Source organism: Lagopus muta, chromosome 5 (assembly GCF_023343835.1).
Source record: "Lagopus muta isolate bLagMut1 chromosome 5, bLagMut1 primary, whole genome shotgun sequence".
Taxonomy (NCBI): domain Eukaryota; kingdom Metazoa; phylum Chordata; class Aves; order Galliformes; family Phasianidae; genus Lagopus; species Lagopus muta.
This window is the reverse complement of record NC_064437.1, coordinates 55,113,663-55,140,078: the sequence shown is the minus strand read 5'-3', so window position 1 is coordinate 55,140,078 and position 26,416 is coordinate 55,113,663. Positions and strand designations below refer to the sequence as shown.

Here is a 26,416-nt window from a genome sequence, read left to right as displayed (position 1 = left end):
CTTAACTCTTTGTGCTCAAACTCAAACAAAAAGCAGAAAAGGCTCTTATTTGCTCATGTTTCCCTGCATATATATGCAGAGCCCTCACAGCACAGCCCCATACCTCTAAAAACAAAGCAAGATCATCTGTCAGTGCATTTCTTTGTCATTGTCACACACATATCCTGAATTACCACTGTGAACTAAGACTGAATGTGCAAATCCCGAGAAATACTGTTTTCCAGTAACTACAATAAAACATTATTTTATCATTGGACAACATCAAAGTCAGTCACACACCAGTACACTGTGGGTGCATGTCCTTCTAGGAGGTAGAAAAGAACTGATGGCTAAACACAAAGTTGCTGGTCAGGATTAGTCTGGAGGAGTAGAAGGGCTGAACAGAGGTCACAGAGAAAGACTCAGTTGCAACAAAACCCCCAGCAGACTGTGCAGAGAAAGTGAAGCGAGGAAAGAATTAATCTCTACAACAGTAAGGGATGCAATAATAAAGATTTCTCCAAAAATGATTTCTTTCAATTGTTGAGGAATATTTTGATGACAACTCATTTGTTTTGCTGACTTTTCTTTCAGTCTCAGGTTCATACTGAAAGACTGAAATACTTTTCCCCAAAATCTCAGGCTGTTTTATATTTTCCCCTTTTAAAATGACCTTTTATTTTAAGTAACAAACTCAACGTACAGCGCTCTGTGGAGTAAGCTGTTCACCCACAAAAACGTGTTCTTGCAAATACCCTTTCCTTAGGACAAAAATCGTTCCAATGAAATGTTTTTCAACAAAGGACAGAGTCAACACCCTCACATATTTATTCAGCAGCCTCTCTGTTCTCTGAAGCTTGTAAAGGCTCCACTTTTCAGCTACTTTGACTGCTGCCTTATTCCCCATCTGTTTATCATTCTTTGTGCACAGCAGTTCCGCTTGATTTCCTTAATAAATTACTACTAGATTCCTAATTTTTAGATTATGTCTGTTCTTTTCTGAACTCCCACTCACTAGTGTCTATACAAATCGCCTTACCATGTCAAGTCTGCAGAGTATAAAGGAATCAGCCATGTAGTCAAGAAATTCCTTTGTATAAAACCAGAGCTAGCATGAATCTCTGAGGAAGTATGTAAAGAAGTCCTGTCAGATTAGTGTGGTTCCAATGAAACACCTAGTTACTGGATAAGTCTTTAAATTAGTAGAAGTGTATTGTTTAAAAAATAATAAGAAATCACACGAAAAAATACTTCTCCATGTCCAGACTTAGAGTACCTTATATTCTTGAAGGTCTATGTGGCCAATGTAGTCTACTCTCCTCCCTGCACAGAAGTACAGTAACTGCAAACAGAGCAGTCACATAAGCCCCTAAATATCAAATCACAGATCAGAAAAGGCAAAAATATTTTGAGAAAAACAGTCCAAAGGCATACAAAATGTCCTAGCTATCTAACTGTCCACCGGGCCACAAGACTACAGTGGCAAAGGTTGCAATGTATGTGTTCACCAAGCAAAGGGATATCCAATTCAAACCACGGGAAATACCTCAGTGTTTTGATGCTTCAATCACCAGCATGGCACTGTATGTTTGTGCTACTATTCCTAAAGGAGGAATCCTACCAGATTAAAAATAAAACAAATACACATTGGGGAACTTGGAGGTGGATTGAGGAGGCTCCATTCCTACCGCAAAGCAACAATGTTTAAACATCCCTCGCTGCTTCCCATGAGCCTGAACACTTCCCAGCATTCTTAACCTTTCCTAACAATGCTTCACCTAGATGGAACTAAAGGTTAGCAACCCAGAAACTGGGAAATGGTGAGCATAAAGACTCTATCTCTGACTCAACAACTCCCAGAACTGCAGCTCACTGGAAGCAGCAAGAAGCTACTGGGAAAATAAGATTTTCACCGTATCACCAGATCTGTCATTCTTCAACAGCATCTTTCACTGGTAGGCAAGATAACCAGGCAGATACACATATGAATTGACACAATATTATTTGCATCTGTGTTTCATGTACAACGTTCTCATAAATTCCCCCAGGTCTCAGTAACATTCAGAATTCTGTGACCTTGCCTTTTCCTCTTAGCTGTCTGACAGATGAAGGAAAAAGAGTATCAGTCCTGCCATGTTGTGAATGACTTGCTGAGTTTGGAAACACACCTCTTCCATAAGGATGATGAAGGTGGCATTGTGCCCCTGCTCAGTGACCAACTTTCCATCGTTGGTGACGATGTGCAGTCCTCGAGGTGCTTTTCCAGGGCACTTCTCCATCTTGGCCTTATACTTCTCCCGCAAGCCATCTGTGCAGTTGTTGGACACAATCCTTCGGTATCTGGGGAGCAGAAATGAAAGGAAATTGGGCCAGGCAATGGCCCAAGGTGGAAAGGTTTCTTTTTTGTTATTTGCCCGTAATAATGTATGCATTTCCTCAAAGGCTAACTGCCTGTATGACTCCCTGACTGAAAGGAAGAATCACAAATCTAACACTTTATTAAGCCAGAGAAAACAAAACAAATCACAATCCAGCCTTCTCCAGAGATTCTCAGCAGCACCACAGAGAACAGACACTTATTATAGAGGTCAATTACTCTGTGTTTTTAAAAGACTGAGAATTTCCCCAATTTGCTACGCCTGCAGGATTGCACCCTGCATCCCAGCTTTTTATTACATTGTGTCTGCCTCCATTCTGCTAGTAAGAACTTGGAAGGATCTGATAATGGCTTTGTCCAGTTCAATTTTAAAATTATTCATGGAAAAGGTTTTTCTCTTGAATCTGCTTGGAAGATATTAGCAAATTTGCAAGATGCTTGACTATTCCCAGTGCTGTTGACAGAGATTAACCCTTTCTGGTAATTTCATACTAAAAGATAGGGTTGGCTAAGAAGGTCCAGATTCCAGCAATTTTCTTCTTGTCCTCTGTCCAGAAGGCCACAAACAATCACACTGGCTAGGGCTTTCATTACATCCCATATTTATAGCAACGTTTGAGATGAAAGGGGATAAGGGGAATGCTGTTTGAGATGAAAGGGGATAAGGGGAATGCTGTTTCTGAAGCAAAATGACTCCAGACTCACAGCAGCCACATTTTCTTCAGCCACTCCCAAATATCAACCTTAAATTACTCTGTCCATAATAGACAGGCATGCAGAACCCATGATTTAGAAGCAGTCCTGTAAACTCTTTAGGGCCTGCAGTGCCTGAGGAGGAGCATCACAGTTTTGCATCAAGTGCAACAACATTTAGATTATCACCCACACAACAGAATAACATTTGCAAATGATACTACCATAATAGACCAACATTTGCTGTATGTTCTGGGTATAACCAAGAGAACCCAGCACATGTGTTTTGTCTGAAATTTCACTGCACTGTGTATACAACGTGAAAATAGCAGGGGGAAAAAAAATCACAAGGTGAAAACTGTTCATTTTACCCTTACCAAAAGCTATAATAAATAAGAGCTTTAAAAAAAGAAAGAGGTTTAATGAAATATAGGGCGAAATACCATGAACCTGCTCTTTTAAATGTTCAACTTTCTCTCAGATGCACCTTCTGGATTTGTGTTTTAATTTTGAAGCAGAGGAGCTTCAATTCTAGGCTCCAGAGATTACATATCACTTGATAGCAATACAATATCTACATGTCACTTATGTTAATGTGCTTCTCCCTGTCTCTGAAGAATGAGGCAATGTTCCATACAGATGCAGCTGCAAACATCACCACACGAGTAAGATTGGACAACAGCCAAGCAAGATGTGGAGGAAAAGGTCAGACCAGGTTCTCTTGTCTACCAAAACCAGAGCTGTCAATGTTCACTTACCCAGTGCTGTTCAGATAGCTTTGACCAATGCTGCAGTCCTTGGATAGGGAGGACAGACTGAACCAGAAGGCTGGGATACACTGGTTGTTGTTGTGCCTCTCATAGCCGTAGTCACTATGGAGACAATAAGTCATGAGTGTATTTCTGTTCCTATTCACTGGATTTAGCTCACCTTTAAGCAGTGCTTCTGCTCTCCAGTGTGTGTGTTGGCAGCTCTGGATGGCACAGCATTGCGGATTAGGATCATTCCGAGACAAAGTGCCTGATTAGCTTGTGAAACCTGACAACACCAGAACTACCAACATTGCAGAACACCAGTGAACTTCTGTTTCTGTTGGCATCAAAACATGGACAAGGATTCAGAAGAAAAAAGATATTGTTAATTTTTCTCCCATTAATTCATAATCATATTTGTTGGGTTCTTTTGGTGCGCATGCTTTTTACAGTCTTTGCTTTTAGAATAATTCAGACTAACTCTGCAATGATGATACTTCTTCACAAGGAAGCGCTTTGGAATATGAAACAGTAGGAACACTTCTTGAACAACTAGCTTAGGTATGTCTATAAACATGTATGTTAATGGCTCTTTGACCAAGCTAAGGCTGGCCTATTAAAAAAATAGCTTATGTTTTTCCAACTCTAAACTTAAACAGCACAGACAATACGATATCGAAGGATTAAACAGTATTGTTTTAAGTGAGGAAGTAATCCAGAGTACTGATGCTTCTTTAGATCACCGAAAAGTAGAACTACGCGTAATTGCATTTAAGACTATTTTTACAGCTTCCTTTGCATGCCAATGCAACGATGAAGCAATGGGATTAATCCAAAGCTTTCCACAAGCTTTAATAGGCTCTCAATCGAGTTTCTATGCATATCCTTTATTGGCAGGCCGGATTCAAGGGGTAAATAAAAATGGAATTTAGATTTTTGCCTGAAGCAGGTTAACAAATGCCAACAAATTAAACCTATGTGGAAACACAGACACTGCAGAAGTCACTGCCTTGAAAACACTCTAAGCACTTTAGGACACTCTTGGCTTTATCCTTTCCCCTGTTCAGGGCCTGAATTGCCAGCAGAATGTCTCCAGGAGGAGCTTTGGTGAGACAAAATTGTGTTATGTCTCCAGTGACCCCAGATGCTACTTTCTTTTTTGGAGGGCAAAAATTCTGCAAGCTACTTTAAAAGGTTCAGAGATTCCCTAATGCTCTTTCCCTCAACATTCAATTTAATCATTCTCAGTGGGTCCGACCTGCGCAGTCAAAAATGCCTGGCAGTGACTTGGTAATTAAAAATATTCAGGAGGAGCTGTACTTTGCCCCAAAGAAGAAAAGAACTGCATAAATATTTAATAAAATTAAAGACAACATTGCTGTGTGCCCTTAAGGTTCTGCGCTTGTTCATTAACTTCTGGTAAATGTATATTAAAACCTTGTGTGCTGCCCACCTTCCTTCTCATGATCCCCAGGGTTTGCATAAGTTAAAGAAATAATCAAGTCCAGCTGCTGTGCTGTCGTTTTCAGGAAAGCTATCTTGACAGAGTAAATAAAGAAGCAGGAGGAGAGAAAAGAAAGATCAGTAAGCATTTTAATAACACTTCTGAGTTCATTCTGCCATTCTCTGTCAAAAATGGCAAAGCTTTTATTTTTAAAAATGACGGTGAAGGTTGGAAGAAATCACCCTTGACCTTGACTTGTGAGTATTTGTTGAATTGTGACCCTGGATTACAGTTTTATGCCCCTGAAATTCAGATTAGCCTCATATCTAACAGCAGGAAACTGATATCACTGCTAGATGAGGCAGACAGGGGCAAAGGCTCTATGACCAAATGAGAAGAACAGTTGTCACAGCTTGTGCTGTAGGGCTCCTACAGACATTTGTTCCTTCCGCACAGCTCTCGAAGACAGGCGTGATCAAACCTCGTAGCGTGGGATGCTCTGTAAATAGAACAAGCCTCCAAAATTACTTACTGGAGAAGACTGGAGTCAGTCTTTTAGGACCTGCTGGTGACTGTACTCACACAACACAGGCTATCAGCCCCTCTCCTTTCTCTGGCTCTCCATGGGATGTACTCAGTTCACAAGTAAGAGACCAGTTGGTGTTTCCAAGAACAACTGATGATTGCAAACCCAGTCAGACAGGCTTAGTAGATATCTTCCTTTTCAAAAGCACCAAATGAAAGAGTAGGAGCGGTGCCTCCAACTGTAGATATGTACAGTGGAGGCATATCTCTATCAGATCCCCCGTATAGAGCCTTCTTCTAGTCAGCAAAGAGAAGAGGTGCTCCTCAGTACCTGCCATTCTCATGTGAACATCCAAAAGGCTGATGAATCATATCCTAGAATAATGTGTATCTTGTCACTAAAAGACTACCTCATCCTTTAGAAGTCAACAGTCAGAGAAGATGAGTATATGCCTCTCCTCTTTGAAAATCATCTTTAAGAAAAATTGAGCTTAACACCCCATTAACAACACTGTTAGCACTTTTAGTTTGGTTGGTTTTTTTTTCATTACAATTGCCCCATATCTTCTTCCAATCAGCCCTTAAGAACTAGCATCAAATCCTACCCTTAATGTGAAGCTAGTCCTTCTGATTCTCCATTAGCAAAGGAGACAAATATACAATTACAGATGTTAGTTGGCAGTGCAGAGTCTGAAACAAAAAGCAGCTTGCTGTCCTCTAACTGCATCTCTTATGCAGGACTGGCAAGGTTAGTAGCAATATTCTCTCATGTTAGTGGGAAAATTAAGCAAAAATGATACTAAACGCATGCAAGGAGCAATTAAACGAAAAGGTGCGTTCTGATGCAAACACTTTTTGAGGCAGAACAGCATTTAAGGCCAATTTAGTTTTCCACTTCAGCTTAGAAAATATAAGCTTCACTGTGAAATTATAAAGCTGGTGAGGCACAAAGCAAAGAGCAAACTCATAAGCCTCTCCAGAGATTAGTGCTTGGTGCGGCTCAGAGGCATATGCCAATGCCAAGGGCAGATACTGCAGGGCAAGATACTTTGTTCATCCTGTAAGTTCTCAGGATGAGAACAAAGGGAAAGATCTCCTGAGTCAAGCTAAGGAGTCTCAGACGTAATTTTGGCATCAGGAACAAATTAAGCAGCCATCCAGATAAGATGAAAATCTCTGCTCTATTTCCCTGAACACCTTACAGAGACAAACTACTCCAATATTCAATAAATCACTCTTGTCCATATTTTTATTCATTTTTTCTGTATTTCAGTGTGTTCACAATCTGAAAAGAAAGAAGTCTCAGCTAGCCTAGGTCCAAATAAGTGTGCAGACCTTGTGCCTCACATTTCCTCAGGCTGAATTCAAAGATAAGTGAAGTTTTCATGAATCACACTGATACTAAATCAGACACTGATCCTGATAAACAGCTATAAAAATGAAAATCAGTTTTCTCAGGGTTATTTTCAACCTCATTTAAATGATGTTCTGATCATGTAGGCTCAGACATCACAGCTACTGACAGTCTTAAATCCTTCAAGTATTGCCTATCACGGGTTCCCCATAGGATATCCTTGTACGGAAATCCTGGACTGTTACATATTTCTCTAACTCCTGTCCCTGAGCACATAAGCATATAAGCAGTATCAAAGAGCAGTTCATTGTTTCTCTGTTTATATTTTTAAGCTGCTTTCAAAATGACCTTACAGCAGTTCAGAAATAAAAGCCCCATTAAATTAGAAATACTAGCACTTATGCAAAACAAGAGGCTACATCTGATAAGGTTGGGCTGTACAATCACATCACTGAGGCATTTTCTGAGATTTATCAACAAAACACTGCTAAAAAAGCACAAAAATGGTTCCCCAGAATTCAAAGGAATAATAATCTAAAATGTGTACGTTTTGCTAGCTTGCTCCCAAGATATTCAATGACCTTTGAAGTGAGTATAGAGAAAATTCCCTTTTCCTACTATAAAGGACATGCTTTGGACCAAAGAGAATAGTCCTGGCTGTCACTCTTTTAAAAACGATGGATGTAGGAATGTCAATCAGTACTCGCATTTTTCTACTTTTGAATTCCAGGCTTGGATTTCTCACAGAGATTAACAAAAACCCCCTGCAAACAATAGGGATGCATCTCTCACATGGTGGATATAAGACTCACATATATGCTACATGGTGCAGTCAAATTCACAAAGATGCATGAGACCCTGTTTCCCCCTCAGGTTCTTTGTCCAGGTGGTAGTTCAAACACTGCCAATGCTACAAGAAGAAAAGTTTACCAAAATGCAAAATTTACCAAAATTACACACTCACCATTCAAAGTCCCCTTGACCACAGACACAGGGTTCAGACACCACAGTTTGGGAATAGTCTCGACCCAGGGAACACTGAGATCCAGGCTTGCGTTTTTTATAGATCTTCCTCTCTCCCATGACACAAGGTTCCCCCTTTGGCAAGGACAAGGAGGAGAAAGAAAAACAGAGAGCTGTAGTAGCACCTGGGCCCTAAACCATGCATTTTAACAACAAAACAAAAGACAACAAAAGCATGCATTTACCACAGGGAGAGTTGAGAGCTTAAGAGTCTAGCTGCCTTTCATTACTCTTGACTCTGAAAACTCAAAAAGCACCTGGGGAGTACCCACAAGCACTGCGTTCAGCACTTGAGTCGGGATGCTAGCCACAGTGCACCCATAATGCCTGAGTATGCAAGCCATCACCTGGTTCATGTGGTATTTCAGAAGGCACCCACTACAGCCTTTAGTCCTATGAATTATCCTGAGAAGAAATGGGAATGAACCCCTAGGTTTCTTTTACATGTCAGATAACACTGATAATGGGAAGAACTGCTTGAGTCTGAAACCCAAAATCTACTCGTCAGTCTCAGGAGTCCTGGCTCCCCTCTTCTTTCTCTGGTAGACCTGGCTTCACTACAGGCTTCAAGTAATTTTGATGGCATGTTACATTTGGTTTTGTGCACACAAAGTTTTTCAAGAGCATTACTGTGTATACCTTATCTAAAAGAAATGTTTGACATTTTGGCACATTGTTACAGGCAGAATTTTCTCTGAGGCAGAAATAATTTATCTACATAAAAGTAAGTTTAAAAAGACAGCATCTAATTGAAATATTTCTTTCCCAATAATAGCGATTCCCAAGATGGCTGCCTGGCCACACACGTCCTTTCTTTTCTTTCATTTAAATTTCTTTCATGTATTCGCTTCTATAACTTTAGTCATCTGATACATCTTTGCCTTATTAATGTTCATTTCTAATTCATGGGTTTCATACAGGAAAATCACAGTGCCAATAGTTCTGGCTCCACTTTAGTTCCCCTGCAGGGAGTGGGACATCATACTGGTGGCCCATAACCCATAATGAATCTTCAGAGGGTACTGAGCTCCTTCTAGCTCCTTCAGCTCTAGCGGCTTCAGGATCCAAGTATATCCAGTATGAAAATAAGACAGAATGTATGAAAAGAAAAGTATGTATCTTTGAATAAAATAATTTGGTTTTCTCTAGTGGCTTTTATTCAAGGACTTCCCAGAGTTTTACAGACACCTGCAGGATCTGAAAGATGAATAAATGTTTTTATTTTCATGTTTCAGTATGGAAAATAGAGGCAAAGTGAAAGAAAATTATTTTTCTGAGTCACTGATAAAGCTACAAAGAGTTCAATGTCTTCTACGTTTCAATCACAAGGTGAGGTTTTACATTGCCACGAACACCAAGGGCAGAAAGATCCACCTGGTAAAATGGAATATTTTAATACAAGGAAAAGTTAACAACTTCCCAAACTTGCCTGGAGAAGTCTGACCCCATGTTTATTTATGTGTATATTTCAGGGGAAATAAAGCATCAACAGGTTAGAATTGTGACTTGATGCACGTAAAAAACATGCTCTGCTGAAAAGAATGTATATATTCCTAAATGGAAACACAGGGTATCAGAAAAGGACCCCCCCCCATCTCCTCCCTATAAAGTCAGAGTACCTGATTGTGCAAATGCCAGGTTTGGTAGTCATCTTTGTTACACTTCCGGCTGAAGACAGGCTTGTAGTCCACCTTGACCAGCTGCCATTCAGAACGGAGACTGAAGTGCCCAAAAATTCTACGAGAGAGGGAAAAAAAAAGAACCAGAATCAGGCAGGGATATTCTTCCACTAAGCACAACAAGCTCTGAGTCTAATGCAAAAATCTAGGTACTGCTCAGAACAGTAAAGAGCCACACTAGAAAGTTACACATCTAAAAAAAGGGAGTGAGCTACTCTGATGAATATATCTATTTTGTCTGCCTCAAAATCAATCCTTTTCTTCATGCAATCAGTCTCTTCACTGCTCAGCTGCCTGGTTGCATAAACTTACTACTTCAAATTTTTGTAAAAAATACACCTGATATAACATTTGGGACATGGACTATAGGCAAGAAACCTGTAAAGATGACAGCCTCCCTTCTAACTTGTAAAAGCTATGCTTTTTTTAAAAAGCACTCCTACAACTAGTAGGGTGGGATTATAAAGTGTCACCACTGTAAGGTTATCATCTGAGCTTCTTCTCAATTCTTTTGAATAGGTCATGCATCATCAGCAGTCACTGATCACAGACAACAGTTCAACAAAGTAAGTAATAAATTGATTTTCAGGATGAAAATAACATCTTCCCCACACAACTCCAGGAGACCTCAAGGCTCATGCTGAGTAAAGCTGTTGGAGCTGAAGTCAGCGCTCAGAAACAAAGGGGAAAGGACTCACTTTAATTTGTAACCAAAACACAGACTAGTTACAAATAGAATCTTGAAAGTGATCATATAAAATTAATTAGCACCAGAGCCCAAGCTTGGATCTTGCTTGCATGTTGGCAGTAGAGACAGTTATCAAACATATCTCTCTAAATCCCTTTCCACCTAAACAATCCTCCTTCATCTGCACGGGAAACTATATCTAGTATCTTAAGTTCCTAGAAAAGAAGGACCAAAGCAATGATGAGCACTGGTGGAACACGTCACTAAACCACCATCATCCCAAAGACTAAGGGAATTTTCCTATTCGCTTGGTCAGCCATGGCTTTCTCAGTAAGAAGCAGTTTTTCAAGCCACTGCAGCTGGATTTACAGACAAGTGTGTAATAGGAGGAGATCAGGGCAGTAATACAGGTGACCAGACTTTAAAAGTCATAATACAACAGTACACATATTCATTGGCTGGGGGAGCACATTAAAAAAAAACAAACAAAAAAAAAACATAATTATGTTGATTTGTCATTAGAACAAAATGTCTTGGTCATGTTCAATGAATACATAAAAGAACCTAAAAACTCACTGTCATTACTTATCCAAAATATGAGTTCTGGATTAAAAGACTCTGTGTATATTGAAACTGAAACTTTTCTGACAGTCATTCAGCAATGGCATCATATCACTCTTGCAGCAAAATTCAGAAGGCAGAGAAAAAGCATTTTTTTCATTAGATATATTCCTATATGTTATTTCTTATATCTTCCACTAATCTACGTTTTCAACCAAGCCACTTACAAGAAATAAAGTTTTTATTATTTTAATTATTCCAGACTAGAAAAGAAAGATTGAGAGATACAGATGATTTACAAAATTCCCTATGAAAGTGAAGCAAAAGAGAAAATTTATCTTGAGTTTTCAGATCCGCAATCCAGATCCCGCTGTGACCCCTCTGTTACTCCAGTTTCCCAGAATTTTCACTGTAATCACTTTGTGTTGCTGGCTTTGCTCTCACCTCACTACCCAGACAACTAACTTCAGGCCAGATCATGAGTTTGTCTTGTCACTGGTTAAATCCCACCAGTTCTTGTGCCACAATTGCTTTCACTCCATGCACTTACAGGGTGCTCATCTGGTCATGGTATTACTGCACAACTGGGCAGCTCTCCCATGAATCTGGTTTGACGCATGACTGAAATGTCATTCCTGCAAAGCAGAAACTCAGCAAACTCAAATCTTTTAGCCCAGCAGATTTATATCAGTTCAGGATTTGACCTATGTGTGTGTAACACAGAAGACAGAGCAAGGGGAAGGGAGAACATACAAACATTTGCCTGAACCCAAAAGATAACAGGGTTAGAGAAAGCCAATGCTTCACAGCATCTGAAGGAAAATGTTGTTCCTAGGAGTGAACCTTAACTAACTGTTCAAGAAAGTAAAATGCTTCTTTGTGCTACAAAAATCAAGCGACTAGAATCACCAGAACCCTTGCTTTTTAAATGTGTTAGAGCAAGCTAAAAACCCTCTGTCACTGAAATTCCTGCATGACAACAATAATTAATGAAAAAAAACCAAGGATTCCTAAGTGGAAGGCTATATATTAGCATTCCAAAAGCGCAGAGCATTAGCTACTCTTTAATTAAATGATTTCAAAGAAGATCTTTGTATATAATTGCTATAATTTAGATGGAAACAATACTACTCTAAATGTAATTAGAGGAGTGTGAACAGAGAGGGATGTTTTTCTCTGTGTTGCAGAGATGGTTATGGGTCACTTGATTCCTGAAGTGGCAACTTTTTCCTCTCCTGCTAATAAAAAGCTTCTTAAGCCTGATCCATCTCTGCAGTGCAGCCTTTAGAGTGAAGAACTGCACATATGCAGAGCACCTAGCAAGCAGCTGCACTGTGTGAACACGGCTCACTGGTCAAACAACCCAGATGCCTACGGTACTTTCCAGTTGGGGAGGTGAGCCAATGACAAAGGTTACATTGCGTTTCAAGATTGAAAGCATGAAAGTTTGAAACTTCCATGAAAGTAAGCAAATTTGACAAATGGAAAGGAGATCTGAGTTATCTGTGGAGCTCCACTGAACTCCCTAACACCTTTTTCTGGGAAGTGATGAAAACTTTCATCTTTTTTTTTGGCATTAGAACTAAGATAAACAAACCATCAAAGGGAACAAATTCTGACTGCATGTTACAGCTGAAGTCTACTTTTATCAGTTTTGTGAACTATATCATTGGATATTTTACCAAAGTGATTCAAGGTGCATCCAGCTGATCCCCTCCACAATCTCTGTTTCAGGGTCACCAAGCCCATCCAAGAAGGCTGGGTAGATAGCAGAGTGTTCAAACATCTTAAACTGCTGGTGTTAACATGTCAAAAGTGCTCAGCATTAAGTGTTTTGGTAAGAATATTTGGAATTCTTTATCCAGCCAGCTGATTTTGGAAGAGCTGTAAAGGCAGGACAGGAGACAGCATACAGGAGGTAGCCACAGGACAGAAAAATCTTACACACTCTTTACCTCAGCAGTATGGTGTGTTTTTTCTCATTTTTGAACCTCTCGCTTTTAGAAATAAAACAAGTCTCAGTCACTCAAGGAGAGAAACTGAAAAAGGGCTGGTGGGAATTTATTCCTCCCCCTCCCTCCCACCCCAAGTGGTAAATCATCACATTGCTCCGAATATACAATTTCATTTATCTTATCCAATCCCTTATGTACCTTAGTTTCTCATTTACTTTGTTTACTAAATTAGGGGTTGTTTTCTTTTTTTCCCCACCCTAAATATAACCAAACTATCAAGATGACAGAGAGGAAGAGCAGACATGATGTACTATGAATTTTGCCTCAATAACCTTGCCTACCATGGTCTGACTGGGAGCTCCTGAATGCTCATTGCAAGAGCAGAAGACAAAAGAAAGGAGCTGGGTTTTCAAGGTCTTACACTGCAAAGATAATGGTTTGATTTTTTCCAATATTTGTAGTCTGACCTGAAAGCCCTTGAGAAGCAGCAAATACAAGAATCCAGATGGCGTTTAGACAGCCAGTTTTCTGAGTAAGCTCAATTTAAAAAAGTTTCTCCAAACTAAGCCATAGAATGGCAGTTTACTGACATTAGTCAGGGTAGATTTTATTCTGTTTTAAGCAGTTAAAACTCCACATAAAACCTCAGCCTGTCCTCCTCTAAGGACAGGCATCTTCTCAACTGGATCTATGCACCACTCACAGTGAAGCCATTGCTAGGAGACCAGAAAATTCTTCTCAATCTCTTCTTTTGAGAAACAAGGCAAGGCTTTTATTGCCAGAGCTTGATGCCATTAATTTGCAGCAAAATTACTAAGAACCTGAAAAACAATTCTGAAATGCTTACAGATTCATGATGGAGTCATTTTGGAAAAGGTCATTGGTAATGCTGTTATAATTATATCTTTCATTAATTTTTTAAACACACAATAACTTACAAATGTGGAATATAGTGACTGGATAACCTTGTACAGAAACTATTCAAGAGGATGTTATATTTATACAGTATTCTATTGATGAACTGTAATGCTTTTTCCTTATTATCCCCTGCATTGTTGATAGCCGTGCTTTTTGCGTCATTGAATATTGCTCATACCTGACAGGTCAATGGGAAACCTTGGATAATCTGAGGGTCACAAAATAACAACTCATCCACCTCAAGACCACAGACTCAATCCCTGTCCCTGCCTAGATACGAGAAATAAATCTTGTCATTTAATAGTTTCTGCATCGATCTCAGAAAAACTGTCATCTGTATCCATCTGGATCTATTCCTTCTGGCAGTGTGAGATGAGCTGTCCAAGCACAGAAACAGAAATGCCTTTTCATGGTGAAATCAAGTTGTCTTCTACCAGTTTCATAGTAAATTGGCAAGACATTACATGAGGCATGCATTAAAGTTGTCTGTATTTGGCTGGTCTAGATATAGAGGTAGGATTTTTCAATAGTCAGCTCTAGCTTCTTTACATGTAATGAAAGATAACAGTCAAGATTCCCTGGTAATGCCTTCTGTTCTTAGTTTTGTCCATCTGTGAGATGACTGAAGATACAAAGCAAGGAAGCAATTGCTAAGGTCATCTTCACTACACAAAACATCAAATGTATACTACTTTCTGGAGCATTTTTCTTTCACTGGATATCAGCAATGTGAGAGGGATCAAAAGGTATCTCATTTTGCTTCTCACAAAGTATCTTGGCAGCCTCTGAAGTCAAGTTTTAACAAGATTAGCCCCCACAGAATAGATTGCTTATGTTTTAAGCATTTTGAATATCTAAAAATAAAATGAAAGCAAAAAACACTTTCAGTAGATAGCACATTTGTAGATGAACTACACAAAGATACAGAAGAATCAACAGAAGACTAGATAGAGAGCAAACCAAATATACACTTTAATTAATAACAGTGAAGGAAAAGCTGATTGCAGTATCAACACAAATAATTTAGGAAAACCTGAAACCAAGCTTGTTGCTTCTTTTTTAATGACTAATACTGTAGAAGAAAAAATGCTTGGAAAGGAAACATGCTAGCAAGCAAAAGAAAACAGTAAAATCTCCCAGAACGGTAAATGTTTCAGCTGATCAGAAATTGTGCTTTCATTGTGGATCACAAAAGGGAGAGAATAAAGCATGGCTGTCCTCTGGTTCCAGTTAAAATGCCTTTTTAGTCACATCTGTGCCTCTAGTGGGTAATTACAGGAGCAATACTGGAATGGGAGAATCCAAGAAATGCTATTAAGCCCAAACTGGAAGAACCACCTCCTGGGAAAGAATTGTGATTTTTCCAGTTCCCTGGAAAGGATGAAGCTCTCTCAAACATGGGCAAGACCGATGTCTGAGCAATCAGAACTGCAGGAGCACTGAGTGGTGAATCCACCACAGCTGAGCCCAGCAAGCTCAAGCATGCACTGCTGTTGCTGGAATTTTAAGAGCTAGCCAAGCACAGAAGACCACCCTCACTTTCCAGCAAGCATCAACAACATGGTTTGACAAGAAGAGGAAGAAGGGAGACTTGGTCACTTGTCAGCCGTGGTGTAGGGAACATTGGCCAACCATGAGGGTTGATTAGCAGAAAAGAAAACAAGATCCAGACAAATATATTAGCTCTAGCTGAGTGGTGACTGTGTCTCTGTATAAGGTCCTCTGACTTCTGTACTGCCTAGATTTAGCTTTCATTTCTTTTCCCATTAGCCAGGTTACACTCATACTACACTACCCGGGATAAGAGTGAGCCTACTGGCTCAGTGCATGCACATACAGAAGGACTCAGTAGATAAACACATCTCAATCACTAGTTGACATTCATAGTTTTTAAGACAGTAAAAGAAAATATTGACAATTTTGCACACAGACAAGAGCCCACTATGAAATCTGGATCTGAAGCATCTTTCTAAGAAAGTAGTAGGAAAGCAAGACTAGCTCTTGTGTGCAAGCTGTGCTGTTAGGGCTCAAAACACACAAGCAGCCACAGAACAATTGCAAATTATGCTGGGGTTAGGTTTTATGAATGGGGAGTAAGAGATGAGCCATTTCCCCATGAATTAAACATAAATCATGACTTTAGAGAAAACCAAATGGGCTGTGTAACCTCCTGATTGTATTTTATTAAGGTTTGGATGGAATTAGCATAAAAGGAGGTCACTAGTTACATGGAAATTGGATGGAAAGGGACTGAGACAAGGAAGTAGAATCTAATTGAGAGAGACACAGATCAGCAATTAGGGAGAGTGGAAGAGAAGCCAGAGTTATACTGTCTCACGACTGGCAAGATAACGCAGGGACCAAGAGACTGGAAATGAAGGAAACACAAAAGATGAAACATGGCACTGGAAAGGCATGCAACTGCCAGCAAAAAACACTTTCTAATTTTTTTCATAAACAATAAATACAGTCTTTAAGAGCCACTTTGGAGCTTTTAATTCAGTTGCTTTTGGCTGACCTGTTAACTAGGAACAGCAGCCCGAGGGCAACTGGGTGTTGATTCAGGGTTGCTACACTTCTGCCTGGGAATGGGAAAAAGAATGAGAAAAATGGCAAACATTCTAGAAAATGAAGATTAGTTTTCTTCTAAATAAAATATACTGACTATTTCGATCTGGTTTTCAGCTGCTGCAAATCAGTGAAACTCCTATAGAACATTTCAGATATAAGGCCCTATTCTACCACTCCTCATCAGAGTGGGAAAATGCATCGGCTCTGAAACTTCTAAGAATATATTAAAAGCAGACAGATGCTCCCATGATGACAAATTTGGAAATAAATTTGCTCAGAAAATCTTGGTCTGTATTCTATTTCCCAAAGGAAAAGGTCAAATCAAAATTTTCACAGAATTGCTCACACAGACAAAATTTGAAGGAAATGGTTTATTTCCACGTCCAAGTGAAAGTGATTGCCATGACACAGAGATTTTCTGCAGAGGAGAAATTCAAAATGTTGGCCAGATTCACTGACTAGCAATCCATATCAAACTGCTCATGGAAAGCTGAAACGTTGCCAGATTCTAGGTCAAGAGAGAGGGGATGGTACAAAGGTAGAGTTTCTACAAATACAGAGAAAAACAAAATCCTCCCATAAAAATCCCGCATGGTAGACCCTTTTCTCTCAGCTTTTGAAAACAGTTCTGGGATTATTCATCACCCTGATAGGCACTTCCTTTAAAGCACAAGAGGAGAACTACTGCAAATGATATGGTACAACATAGTTAGCAAGTAATGCCAAGTATTATTAGCAAGTAATCTGCATAACATATAATTACGAAGCAAGCCTACTGCTTGGGCTCGATTTCTCCATTAACTGCACAAATACTGTGCAAGGCAATAGGAGATGAAGGGAACTTTTTAAATTTTTATTTAATACAAAGTGCTATCAAAATAAGAGCTCACAAGTATGATAAACCAAACCTTTTGAAATCCAGTCTCTAAAAAAATTACTGCCAGTGTGCCCAATACACTTTACATGACAATTGCTTCAAAAGAAATCCCAGTAACATGAAAGGGAGTGTAAGACACTTAGAAAGGGGGATAGGAAAGCACGTTAATTTTTAATGCTGGTTTTTTTTTCCCTTTTTTTTTTTAATGGTGTTATCTCTCTTCTTCGAAGTAGCCATGAAATGAAACCAGTTTCTGACAGCTTGACAACTTGAAGATGCTGCCTCCTCTTCTAGAAAAGATACTGGTAGCTATCAGTGATCTGAGCATTTTCTAACAAGTCTGTGGTCCAAGCAGAGGCTGGATGACAGAACACTTTCAGTCATTTCAATCAGCCATCCTATGAAACAGTGGATTTCCAACCAGAGATGTTCAATACGTGTGGAAAACATTGCTCAGAACACAAAAGACCCAAATACATATAACAGGTATTTTCTGTGGTGGGTCAGGGTTACAAGCTTTTCCTGGCATGGACTATCAGAGAACCTGACACAGAATGACTCAGAAGAGGAGATCAGAGAATCATTTGAGTTGGAGGGGACATTTAAAGGCCATCCAGTCCAACTCCCCTGCACTGAACAGGGACACCTATAGCTCCATCAGGTGCTCAAAGCCTGACCTTGGGTATCTCTGGGATGGGGTATCCACCACCTCTCTGAACAAACTGTGCCAGCACCTCACTGCCCTTATGGTAAAAAAATATTTTCCTTACATCCAATCTAGACCTACCCTCTTTTAGTTTGAAAGTAAGATGAGAGCTGTACATAGTAAAGCAATAGTGTGAGGTGGTTGATCAGCTACAGAGGAAGAAGTTTCACAGGTTTGAATCAAAGGGATAATTAAACAGGGAAATCATGTACGATGAACATAAGAGGACAGGCTCTCCTTGGTAACAGAGGCTTGCAGCACCACCTGAGTGATGTAAAATCTCAAAGTATAGCACTGCTGCTCTGGAAAGCTGCTTTCAATCACTTGCTGCAGACAAACAATGAAAAATCTGTTAAGAGTGAATCCAGCAGCCAAGGCAGTGCTGAGTCTGCCCCAGCTGCCAGAGAAGCTGTGAGCCACACCACCCTCTGCCCCGTGTGGGATCAGGGTCAGGCTGAGCAGAAAGGTGTTGAGGCCATAGTTTCTCAATCTGCCTGAAGCTGCTGGGATATTTTGGAATATTTTACAGCTTGCCCTAACTGAAAGGTGAAAGAATCTGAGAAAAAAGTTTGTGTACATCACTGCATCCCTGACCGTGCATCCCAGGGTTAGTGTGGGTGGTTAGTACAGCTCACCCCAGCTGCCGGCAGGAGAATAGAACAAGATATATCCATAAGATATATAATCCATCCATCACTTTTTGAAATTACAAGAAGTGTGTTCCATCCCTTGGATTGTTTTTGTCGCCTTCCTCTGGGCATGCTTTAACAGGTCCATGCCTCTCCTGTAATGAGGACTCCACATTTGGACACAGTACTCCAGGCAAGGTCTCACAGCGCTAAGCAGAGGAGCAGGATCACCTCTCACCCTGCTGGCCACGCTGATTTGAGTGCAGCCCAAGATACAGTTGGCTTTCTGGGCTGCAAGGAAACATTGCTAGCTCATGTCCAGCTGCCATCCACCAGTACCCCCCAAGTCCTTCTTGACAGGCCTATGCTCTATCCTCTCTTTCCCCAGCTTGTACTGATAGCAGGGATTGCCAGGACAATACGTGCCTAGAGCCCAATGCTTTCTCTGAGTGTCATGGCTTCTGTCAGGAATCTTCTGAGTACACAGTGCAACTTCTGGGAACTGATCTCACGTCATAGCCATCCTTTTCCTAAGGCCCTATAAATCCCATGATTCTGTCTGAGAAAGATTTCTCCAAACAGTTGTTCTCCTCATCTGATTTGTCTGTTCAGGCACCATCATAAGACCTCAGCTCACGCTGCAGCTATGAACAGCATAATCAATACTGTGTCGCTGCAAGCTGCTTAGGTGAATTCATGCAGCAATTCAACACCTAATGAATGTAGCACTCCTTTGGCAGGGAGATGAGAGAAGGAAGTGACACTGATTAATCTGTGATCATTAATAATGTTTTTAAGTCTTGCAAATGAAGATAATGATATGGGTAATCAACTGTCTTTCTTCAGGGTATAAACTGATCATCTACTAGGATAAAATGAGAATTCCTATAATACACATTTTCTTGTCCATTGTAAAATCACTTGATGGCATTAGCAGATTGATCATCTTCTCTCTAAGTTCCAACTATTCATCACTTCCAGATGGTTTTTGAAATTAGATTAACTGATCTAGGAGTGCAGCTCACTATAGCAAATGCCGCTATCCTCTCAATCATTTTGCTTTCCTAACTTAATAACCATACCTGCAATTTTTCTTTGAATATCAAATTTTACTTTTCTGTGTGCAGAGATATCATCAGAGCCATTCTAATTTCATGGATCCTGTTTTAAAGAACCCACACAGAGGTTTTCACAGTGCAGTGTGAGCAGTCCCAGAAGTGAGGAAAATACAGTGAACTCACAGGACCACATCAAAGTCCTGCGACAAAATTCACAGCCAAAAGTAAAGCCAGCTGCACCACAAATGGTTAGTGCAATTCATTAAAAGACACAAAAAGTAAACTTACAAAATGCAAGTCCACAATGCAAACAATAATTTAAAAATCACAGTCCTCTATTAGGTACCTAGCCAACACAGATAAATTAAGTTTTGAAATCTTCCCCTTGATTTCTTGAAAAAAACACCTATTTTAGTAGACCTTAGAGTATGCTCAGGTTGGATATTCTGGGTTCAAGCCCTGTTTTGCAAAATCAGAGAAGATTCCGAAGGATAGAGCTGGGCATCCTTCATCACAATAGCCCCTACACAAGATCCCTCTGAAAACCCTTCCCACTGCAAACAGCATGTCAGATTTAATTTTTTACAGAACTCATGAAATATTCCCCCCAGATTCCCTCTTTATCAAATCTCTGTTCAGCCCAGTAGCAACAGTAAAGGTTACAAAAAAAAAATCTGGATTATCTCAGATCGCTTCTTTCCCATTTTTTCAAGCAGAGTGCAGCTAACAGACTTGACTGACAGCAGGAGAGTCTCTGTCCTCTGCTGGGCCACAGGAACTGAGCTACACCCTGTGTTTTTCTTTGAGAATGTTAGGAAAGAACCTCAATTACATCTATGAAGAGCAGTCTCTCAGTGTTTTTGCCATCCACTTGCCTCTTCTCTCATCTGCTGAGATTACAAACAAGGGTTTGCAGCTCTGAAGAGAATCAACTCTGTTGTTTGACAGCTTACCCAGAAAGGAGAAAGTTGTCTCCTCTAACTGTATCCCAAAGGCACTATTCTCTACCACATGTCTGTTTTCACCTTACTTTTCTCAGCAAAACCACACAGAGGTGGCAGATCCACAACTCCCTACCCCTAAGCAAAGGGGCAGAATCGTTCAAGGACATTGTGTCAGCTTGTAATTTTCTTTTCCATACCAGCTTTTAAATGTGACAGCAAGACTTGAGCAGAAGGCAATGAATGTTGCCTTGCTTAAAGAGGAAAGATGGTAATCACCTTATCAGAAAGTGACAGAAAAATGACTCTTGACTCCTATGTAATTTTGAACTCAGTGGGAGTTGGTCCTTGTAGCTGCTGCCCCCATCATATTCAATCTGCTGGACTTCTGCCAAGCACTAATCAGGATCTGACCACATTGCCTTAGTACCTGCACATACTTCATTGATGTCTTCCATAAGTCAGTCCGCTCTTCAGAATAAGAGTTAACTCATGGAATTCCTAGCTGTGATGTGACTACTAAACTTTTTAAAGGATTTAGGGAAAAAATTACTCAAAAAATTAGAAAAATAAATCATTACAGTCTTTGAAATACATAGGATACTGTGTCTGGCAAAGAAAGGCTCTTATTTGCAAATCTCTGTTTACTGGCAAAGATTATAAGGGAATTTATTTTTATTTTTATTTTTATTTTTATTTTTAAATTGTTTCAGCATCCTCTGCTTGCTGTTGTTGGAACAGACAACTGAGCAAGAGGGACTTCCGGATTCAATCAATCCTGCCTGCGCTCTCAATACTCTCTTTCTCATCTCAGAAGTGTCCCAGCCTCCATCTCACCTTTTGCAGTAAAAGGTATTACAGCTTAGTCATTCTGCCCTGCTCTCCTGCCACCCTGTGATGGGTTGCCAACAATTACATGGATCTCCCAATAAAAAGTGCTCCCACTTCACCCTCTGGTAAAGCTGTATGGCCATGTAAATGAAAAGGTGTTGGAAAGTGCCAGGGCTCATAAACTATTCATTTACAATTGGAAACTTTTTCTAATGTACACATAGCCACGGTAAAGAAAAGCAGCTACACTGAACGGGTTTACATTAAATCTTCCCAATGAAAATGTTAATACTCAATCATGCATACACAGGTCTATGTGGATCATTAAGCATATGTACCTAGACACCCATACATATTTATATACACATACATAGGTGTGTCTACATAAATACATATTGATCAGCAGAGACAAACTTAATGGTCCCCATCTATATATGAGTGTCTGCATTCACGCATGTATAATGAGTCTAATAAAATAATAGCAAAACTTTGCAAGGCTGTGAAGTAAAAAGGTTATTTCTGTTTATGCAGGTTTGGAGAAATGCTTAGCTCAGTAGATGAAGTGGTAGAGATAATAATTAAGAGTAAGAACTGGAACAGCATAAAGAACTTCACTTGATCCACAAAGAACTCTTTGATTTAAATGTTATAGATAAGCACCTTTCAAGAGAACATTATTTCTTTTTGGATATCACAACCCACTAGAACAGGAATACAACCAAACTCCTTTGCATTTGTAACTACCTCAGACAAGTAACACCTTGTGCCCAGGTCTTGTCAATACGGAAAAGTTAGACCCAACCTACAAGAACAAAAAGTCATGAAAAGACATACAACTCACAGTAAGGGATACAGGATTCATTGGGTCATCTCAAAATGCACAAAACCCACTGTCCTTATTCATTTCAGTTATTTTCCTAAAAGACCCTTTGTTTTGTACAGTTGCTTTCCTCACAGCTAAACCAGATACTGCAGTTGTGTTTTGACACACATCTGCTGAAGTACTGTGATACTAAGGAAACTGAACTAACCATCTTGTCAGATGAAATGATTGTGGAAATACCAAGAAAAGGAGCTGCAGAAATGGATGATCAGCCAGGAATGAAAAAAGGAAGAGTGGATTCACCTTGCTTAGCCAGTAGTTCCGAGTTAGACTTGGAACTCAGCTCACTCACTCTCATCATACTTGCCTGTATATCACAAATCTACATCTGTAGTATCCTAAGGTAGAGCCCATACAGCTTGTAAGGAAATAATTCATTTCTTCACCCTGACAACCACATTATATGAAAAAAAAAAATCATAGAATAATCTAAGTTGTAATAGACTTCTGTAAGTCATCTTCTCCAATTTCCCACTAAAAGCAAATTCAAATTCCACTATGACAAAGTTCAGTAAGATATTCAGAATCATATAATGTCCCTACACACAAATTCACAAATTTTAGCATACTGCTAAGTTCTTTAGGACTGTTTTAGGACAAATATACACAGCACTAAGCACAGGATCCCAAAGCCTAGGATGTTCCTACAGCACAATTACTGCAACTGCTCACATAACAGCCATGAAGTGACACAAAATTCTTTGATAAAGCTGTTACTGCTTCCTATAAGCCAGAAAGCCCTCTCACAGGATGTGCCACAAAATTCAAGTTGGGAATAATAGTCATCCTACTGATATACTGATTTTAATAAAATAGCATTGCGATAACATTGTTAATAATGCAATATGGTAATAATAGAATCATAGGCTCTTTAGCATTGGAAGGGATCTTTAAAGATCATCTAGTCCAATTTCCCTGTAGGGACATCTACAGTTCCATCAGCTGCTCAGAGCCCCATCCAGCCTGACCTTGGGTGCCTCCAGAGATGGGACACCCTCCCCTGTCTCTAGGCAACCTATGCCAGTGCCTCACTGCTCTTATCATAAAAACTATATTCAGTCAAAATCTCCCTGTTTATTTTGAAACCATTTTCCCTTGACTTATCACCAGAGACCCTGCTAAAGAATCTGTCTCCTTCATTCTTACAGCCCCCCTTTAGATGTTGAAAGGCTGCTATCAGGTCTCCCAGAGCCTTCTCTTCTCCAGTCTGAACAGCCTCAGTTCTCTCTCAGTTCTCTCAGCCTCTCCTCATAGGACAAGTGACAATAATAGCTGGACTATAATTACTATTTAGTACACATCCTTCACAGCATATATATTTTTTTCAGTAGTAGTTGAATGTAAACCACTTTGATGCAAATAAATGGCAGAAATTTTCGTTCACGGGAGTCACCCAAGATCTGTAAATTAAATATCTCACATGTTCCAGGATGAGAGACAAATCCTTAAAAGCCAACTATTCAGTTTGGCAATACTCTCATATGACCACAGTCGTCACTTATACATCCACTCTGCTTCTACTTTAAGAGTTCACAATGATCCAGTCCTTGATTAGAGGATGTTGATTACAAACCATTGTGCTGCATCCATCAGTTTCTTGAAATCACTCTGATCTCTACCTGCAAATGCAAATTACATGTATCTTCAAACACGAAGGGTTGCATAGCACATTCTGACTTAGAGGATGGCCAGTAGCAACAGATAAGCATCGATTTCTTCTTAGTCAAAGCTTCTATAAGCTCAGTTTGATCCTACATTGTCCTTACATATTTGTTAACTGAAATATTCACTGTGATAAATACTTAAGCAACTGGAAAAGGAGTGATTTTCAGATAAGCTTTAAAAATGGACTGTTTTCTAAGTGAGTTCCTTAACACTGTGGACCAGAATTAATTTAAACATTTGTGGCAATTTTAATGGGAAATTACTTTTTATGACTTTTATGGATTCCTAAGAATAATTTTTGAAGTTTTTAATGATGACCAATAATAGCAAAGATCTCAGAAGTCATAAGCCAATACAATATTTAGCAAGATAACACATAATCTACATTCCCCATCAGAAGACTATGAAGATAAAGAAACAATAACCTTAGATATAAAATGCATCTTCCACTTCAAAATAAAACCAAATTGATTTATAAAGTAAATGGGCTAAATCCACAGCTAGTTGAAACTGATTAGCTCCATTGATTTCAATGAAGTTGCTGATGTGCAGATTTGAGTTCAGACCCGGCTGCATGCACAGTTGGAAAGTGACACCCATCCTGCAGTGCATGAAGAATGTCATGGAGAACTGTCACATCAGCCAGCACAGAAGGCTGAACATTATTGCTGCATTTGGAGAAAAATGTGGACTGAACAGAATGCAGGCTCTTATCTTTAGTCAGGGATTGGCATGCATATTCCCAATAAGATGCTTCATAGCAGTCTTGTGAAAAGGTTCACAGGTATTTGATAAGTCGTCGTGTTTTGTTCTTGGCAATATTTCTGACCGTGAAGCGGCAGATGTACAGATACATAGTCTTCTACGCAAACACATTCTCCTATTCAGTGAAGAAAAAGCTGAAGCCAAGGCATGGTTTTGGAGGAAAGAAAAGAACTAGCATCCCTACCAAACACGATACAATCTTTACTCCAGTAATAATCTCAATAATTGTCAGCAACAGAAGCATGGAGGCTGCATTGTGCAGCCCCAGCACTGTTTGGAAAACAAACTCCCAAGTCCCTTAAGAGTGCCACTCCTATGCTTTACAGGCACAAATTATAATCGTAATTACTTACCCCAGCTTCTCTAGGACAGTTCAGAACAGAAGATACAGATGGCCTAGAGTTAGCTACAACTTCCCAATCCACTAGCTACCCGAAATACAGCACCATGACAAGTCACTTGTCTTGACACAAATAGCCAAAAAAGTCATCTCAAATGACCTTTTGCTGTATTTTCCCCCAGTCACCTTCAGCTAAGGTGAGCCTTGTAGATTCCATGTAAATAAACAGTTAAAATGTTCGCAGTCACTTCTGTTCTTGGAAGGCTGATACACGTCAATTTTCTGAAATGCATACCAACACAAATCAGGCAACCCAGTTGGAACAAATTCAGTTCACTAGCAGAAATGCCCAAGACAACTGTTATCTTAACTAAGCTTTCCTAAGAAACTGCTGACAAGCATACACAGAAGTCTACTCTCAGTCTGTCACTACCTGTGACAACAGGAATGAGATCCACCTACGCTTTCCTGCCACGTTAAGTAAGCAGATGGACTGAAGCCTAGAAGAAAACACACCAGGTCCGCTTCTCTTTCCTATGGCAACTATAGAAAATCACTTTGCAGTGTAAGGTGCAGAAAGCAGAATAAACAAAAGGCAGAATAAACAAAAGGTGAAATTTATCCTACATTTCCCATCCCTGAATTGGGTCAGGAATGACACAATATCAGACATGCAACAATGTCTGATGTGATTAACCAAGGGCATTTCCTCGTGACACAGCAGATATGCTTTGCAGGAATACTCCAGTCTAAATACAGCCTCCTAGCTAGTTTGCTTTCTGATGCTTTTCAGAAATCTTTTCCATTCAGCCCAGATAAAACACAGGTAAAGAAGGCATCCCTGTGAGAAAGGCAGCGCATCTGGTCCTTTCTTTGTTAGGAATTCCAGAGCAGAGTGTTCTGATCAGCTTTGCAAGAAAAGTCAGATGACTCTTTAAGGTGCCTTTGAACTTTAAAAGTTTTCCCTCTCCCTTTACTGTTAAATTCAGAAACTTGTCTGCTCTTGGGGCCGGGATATGTTAGCCCTTATCTAGTACTACAGCACTGCTGGGAGGAGGAAGGTCCAAGCACCTCCAGTACCAGCTCAGGCTCCTCTTTCCAGAGCATGGGTAGATCATAGTATATCTCCATTCAGGAAGGTTATTTTGAGTTCAGCTTTGCATCTGCACACTGAGAAAATCTTTATCTTGAGCTAAAATCAT

General features: G+C 39.8%; 1 protein-coding gene across 6 annotated transcripts in view; it reads right to left on the bottom strand.

The window, feature by feature from the left end:
* Positions 1 to 26,416, bottom strand: part of SORCS3 (sortilin related VPS10 domain containing receptor 3) — a 271,002-nt gene that overhangs the window by 28,353 nt on the left and 216,233 nt on the right. For all 6 annotated transcript variants that reach the window (XM_048945765.1, XM_048945769.1, XM_048945768.1 and 3 more), the window contains 4 exons: positions 9,767 to 9,884; positions 8,089 to 8,222; positions 3,808 to 3,921; positions 2,148 to 2,319 (listed from right to left, as the gene is read on the bottom strand). In XM_048945765.1, the coding sequence (XP_048801722.1) occupies positions 2,148 to 2,319; positions 3,808 to 3,921; positions 8,089 to 8,222; positions 9,767 to 9,884 (538 nt within the window). The remainder of the gene's footprint in view (positions 1 to 2,147; positions 2,320 to 3,807; positions 3,922 to 8,088; positions 8,223 to 9,766; positions 9,885 to 26,416) is intronic.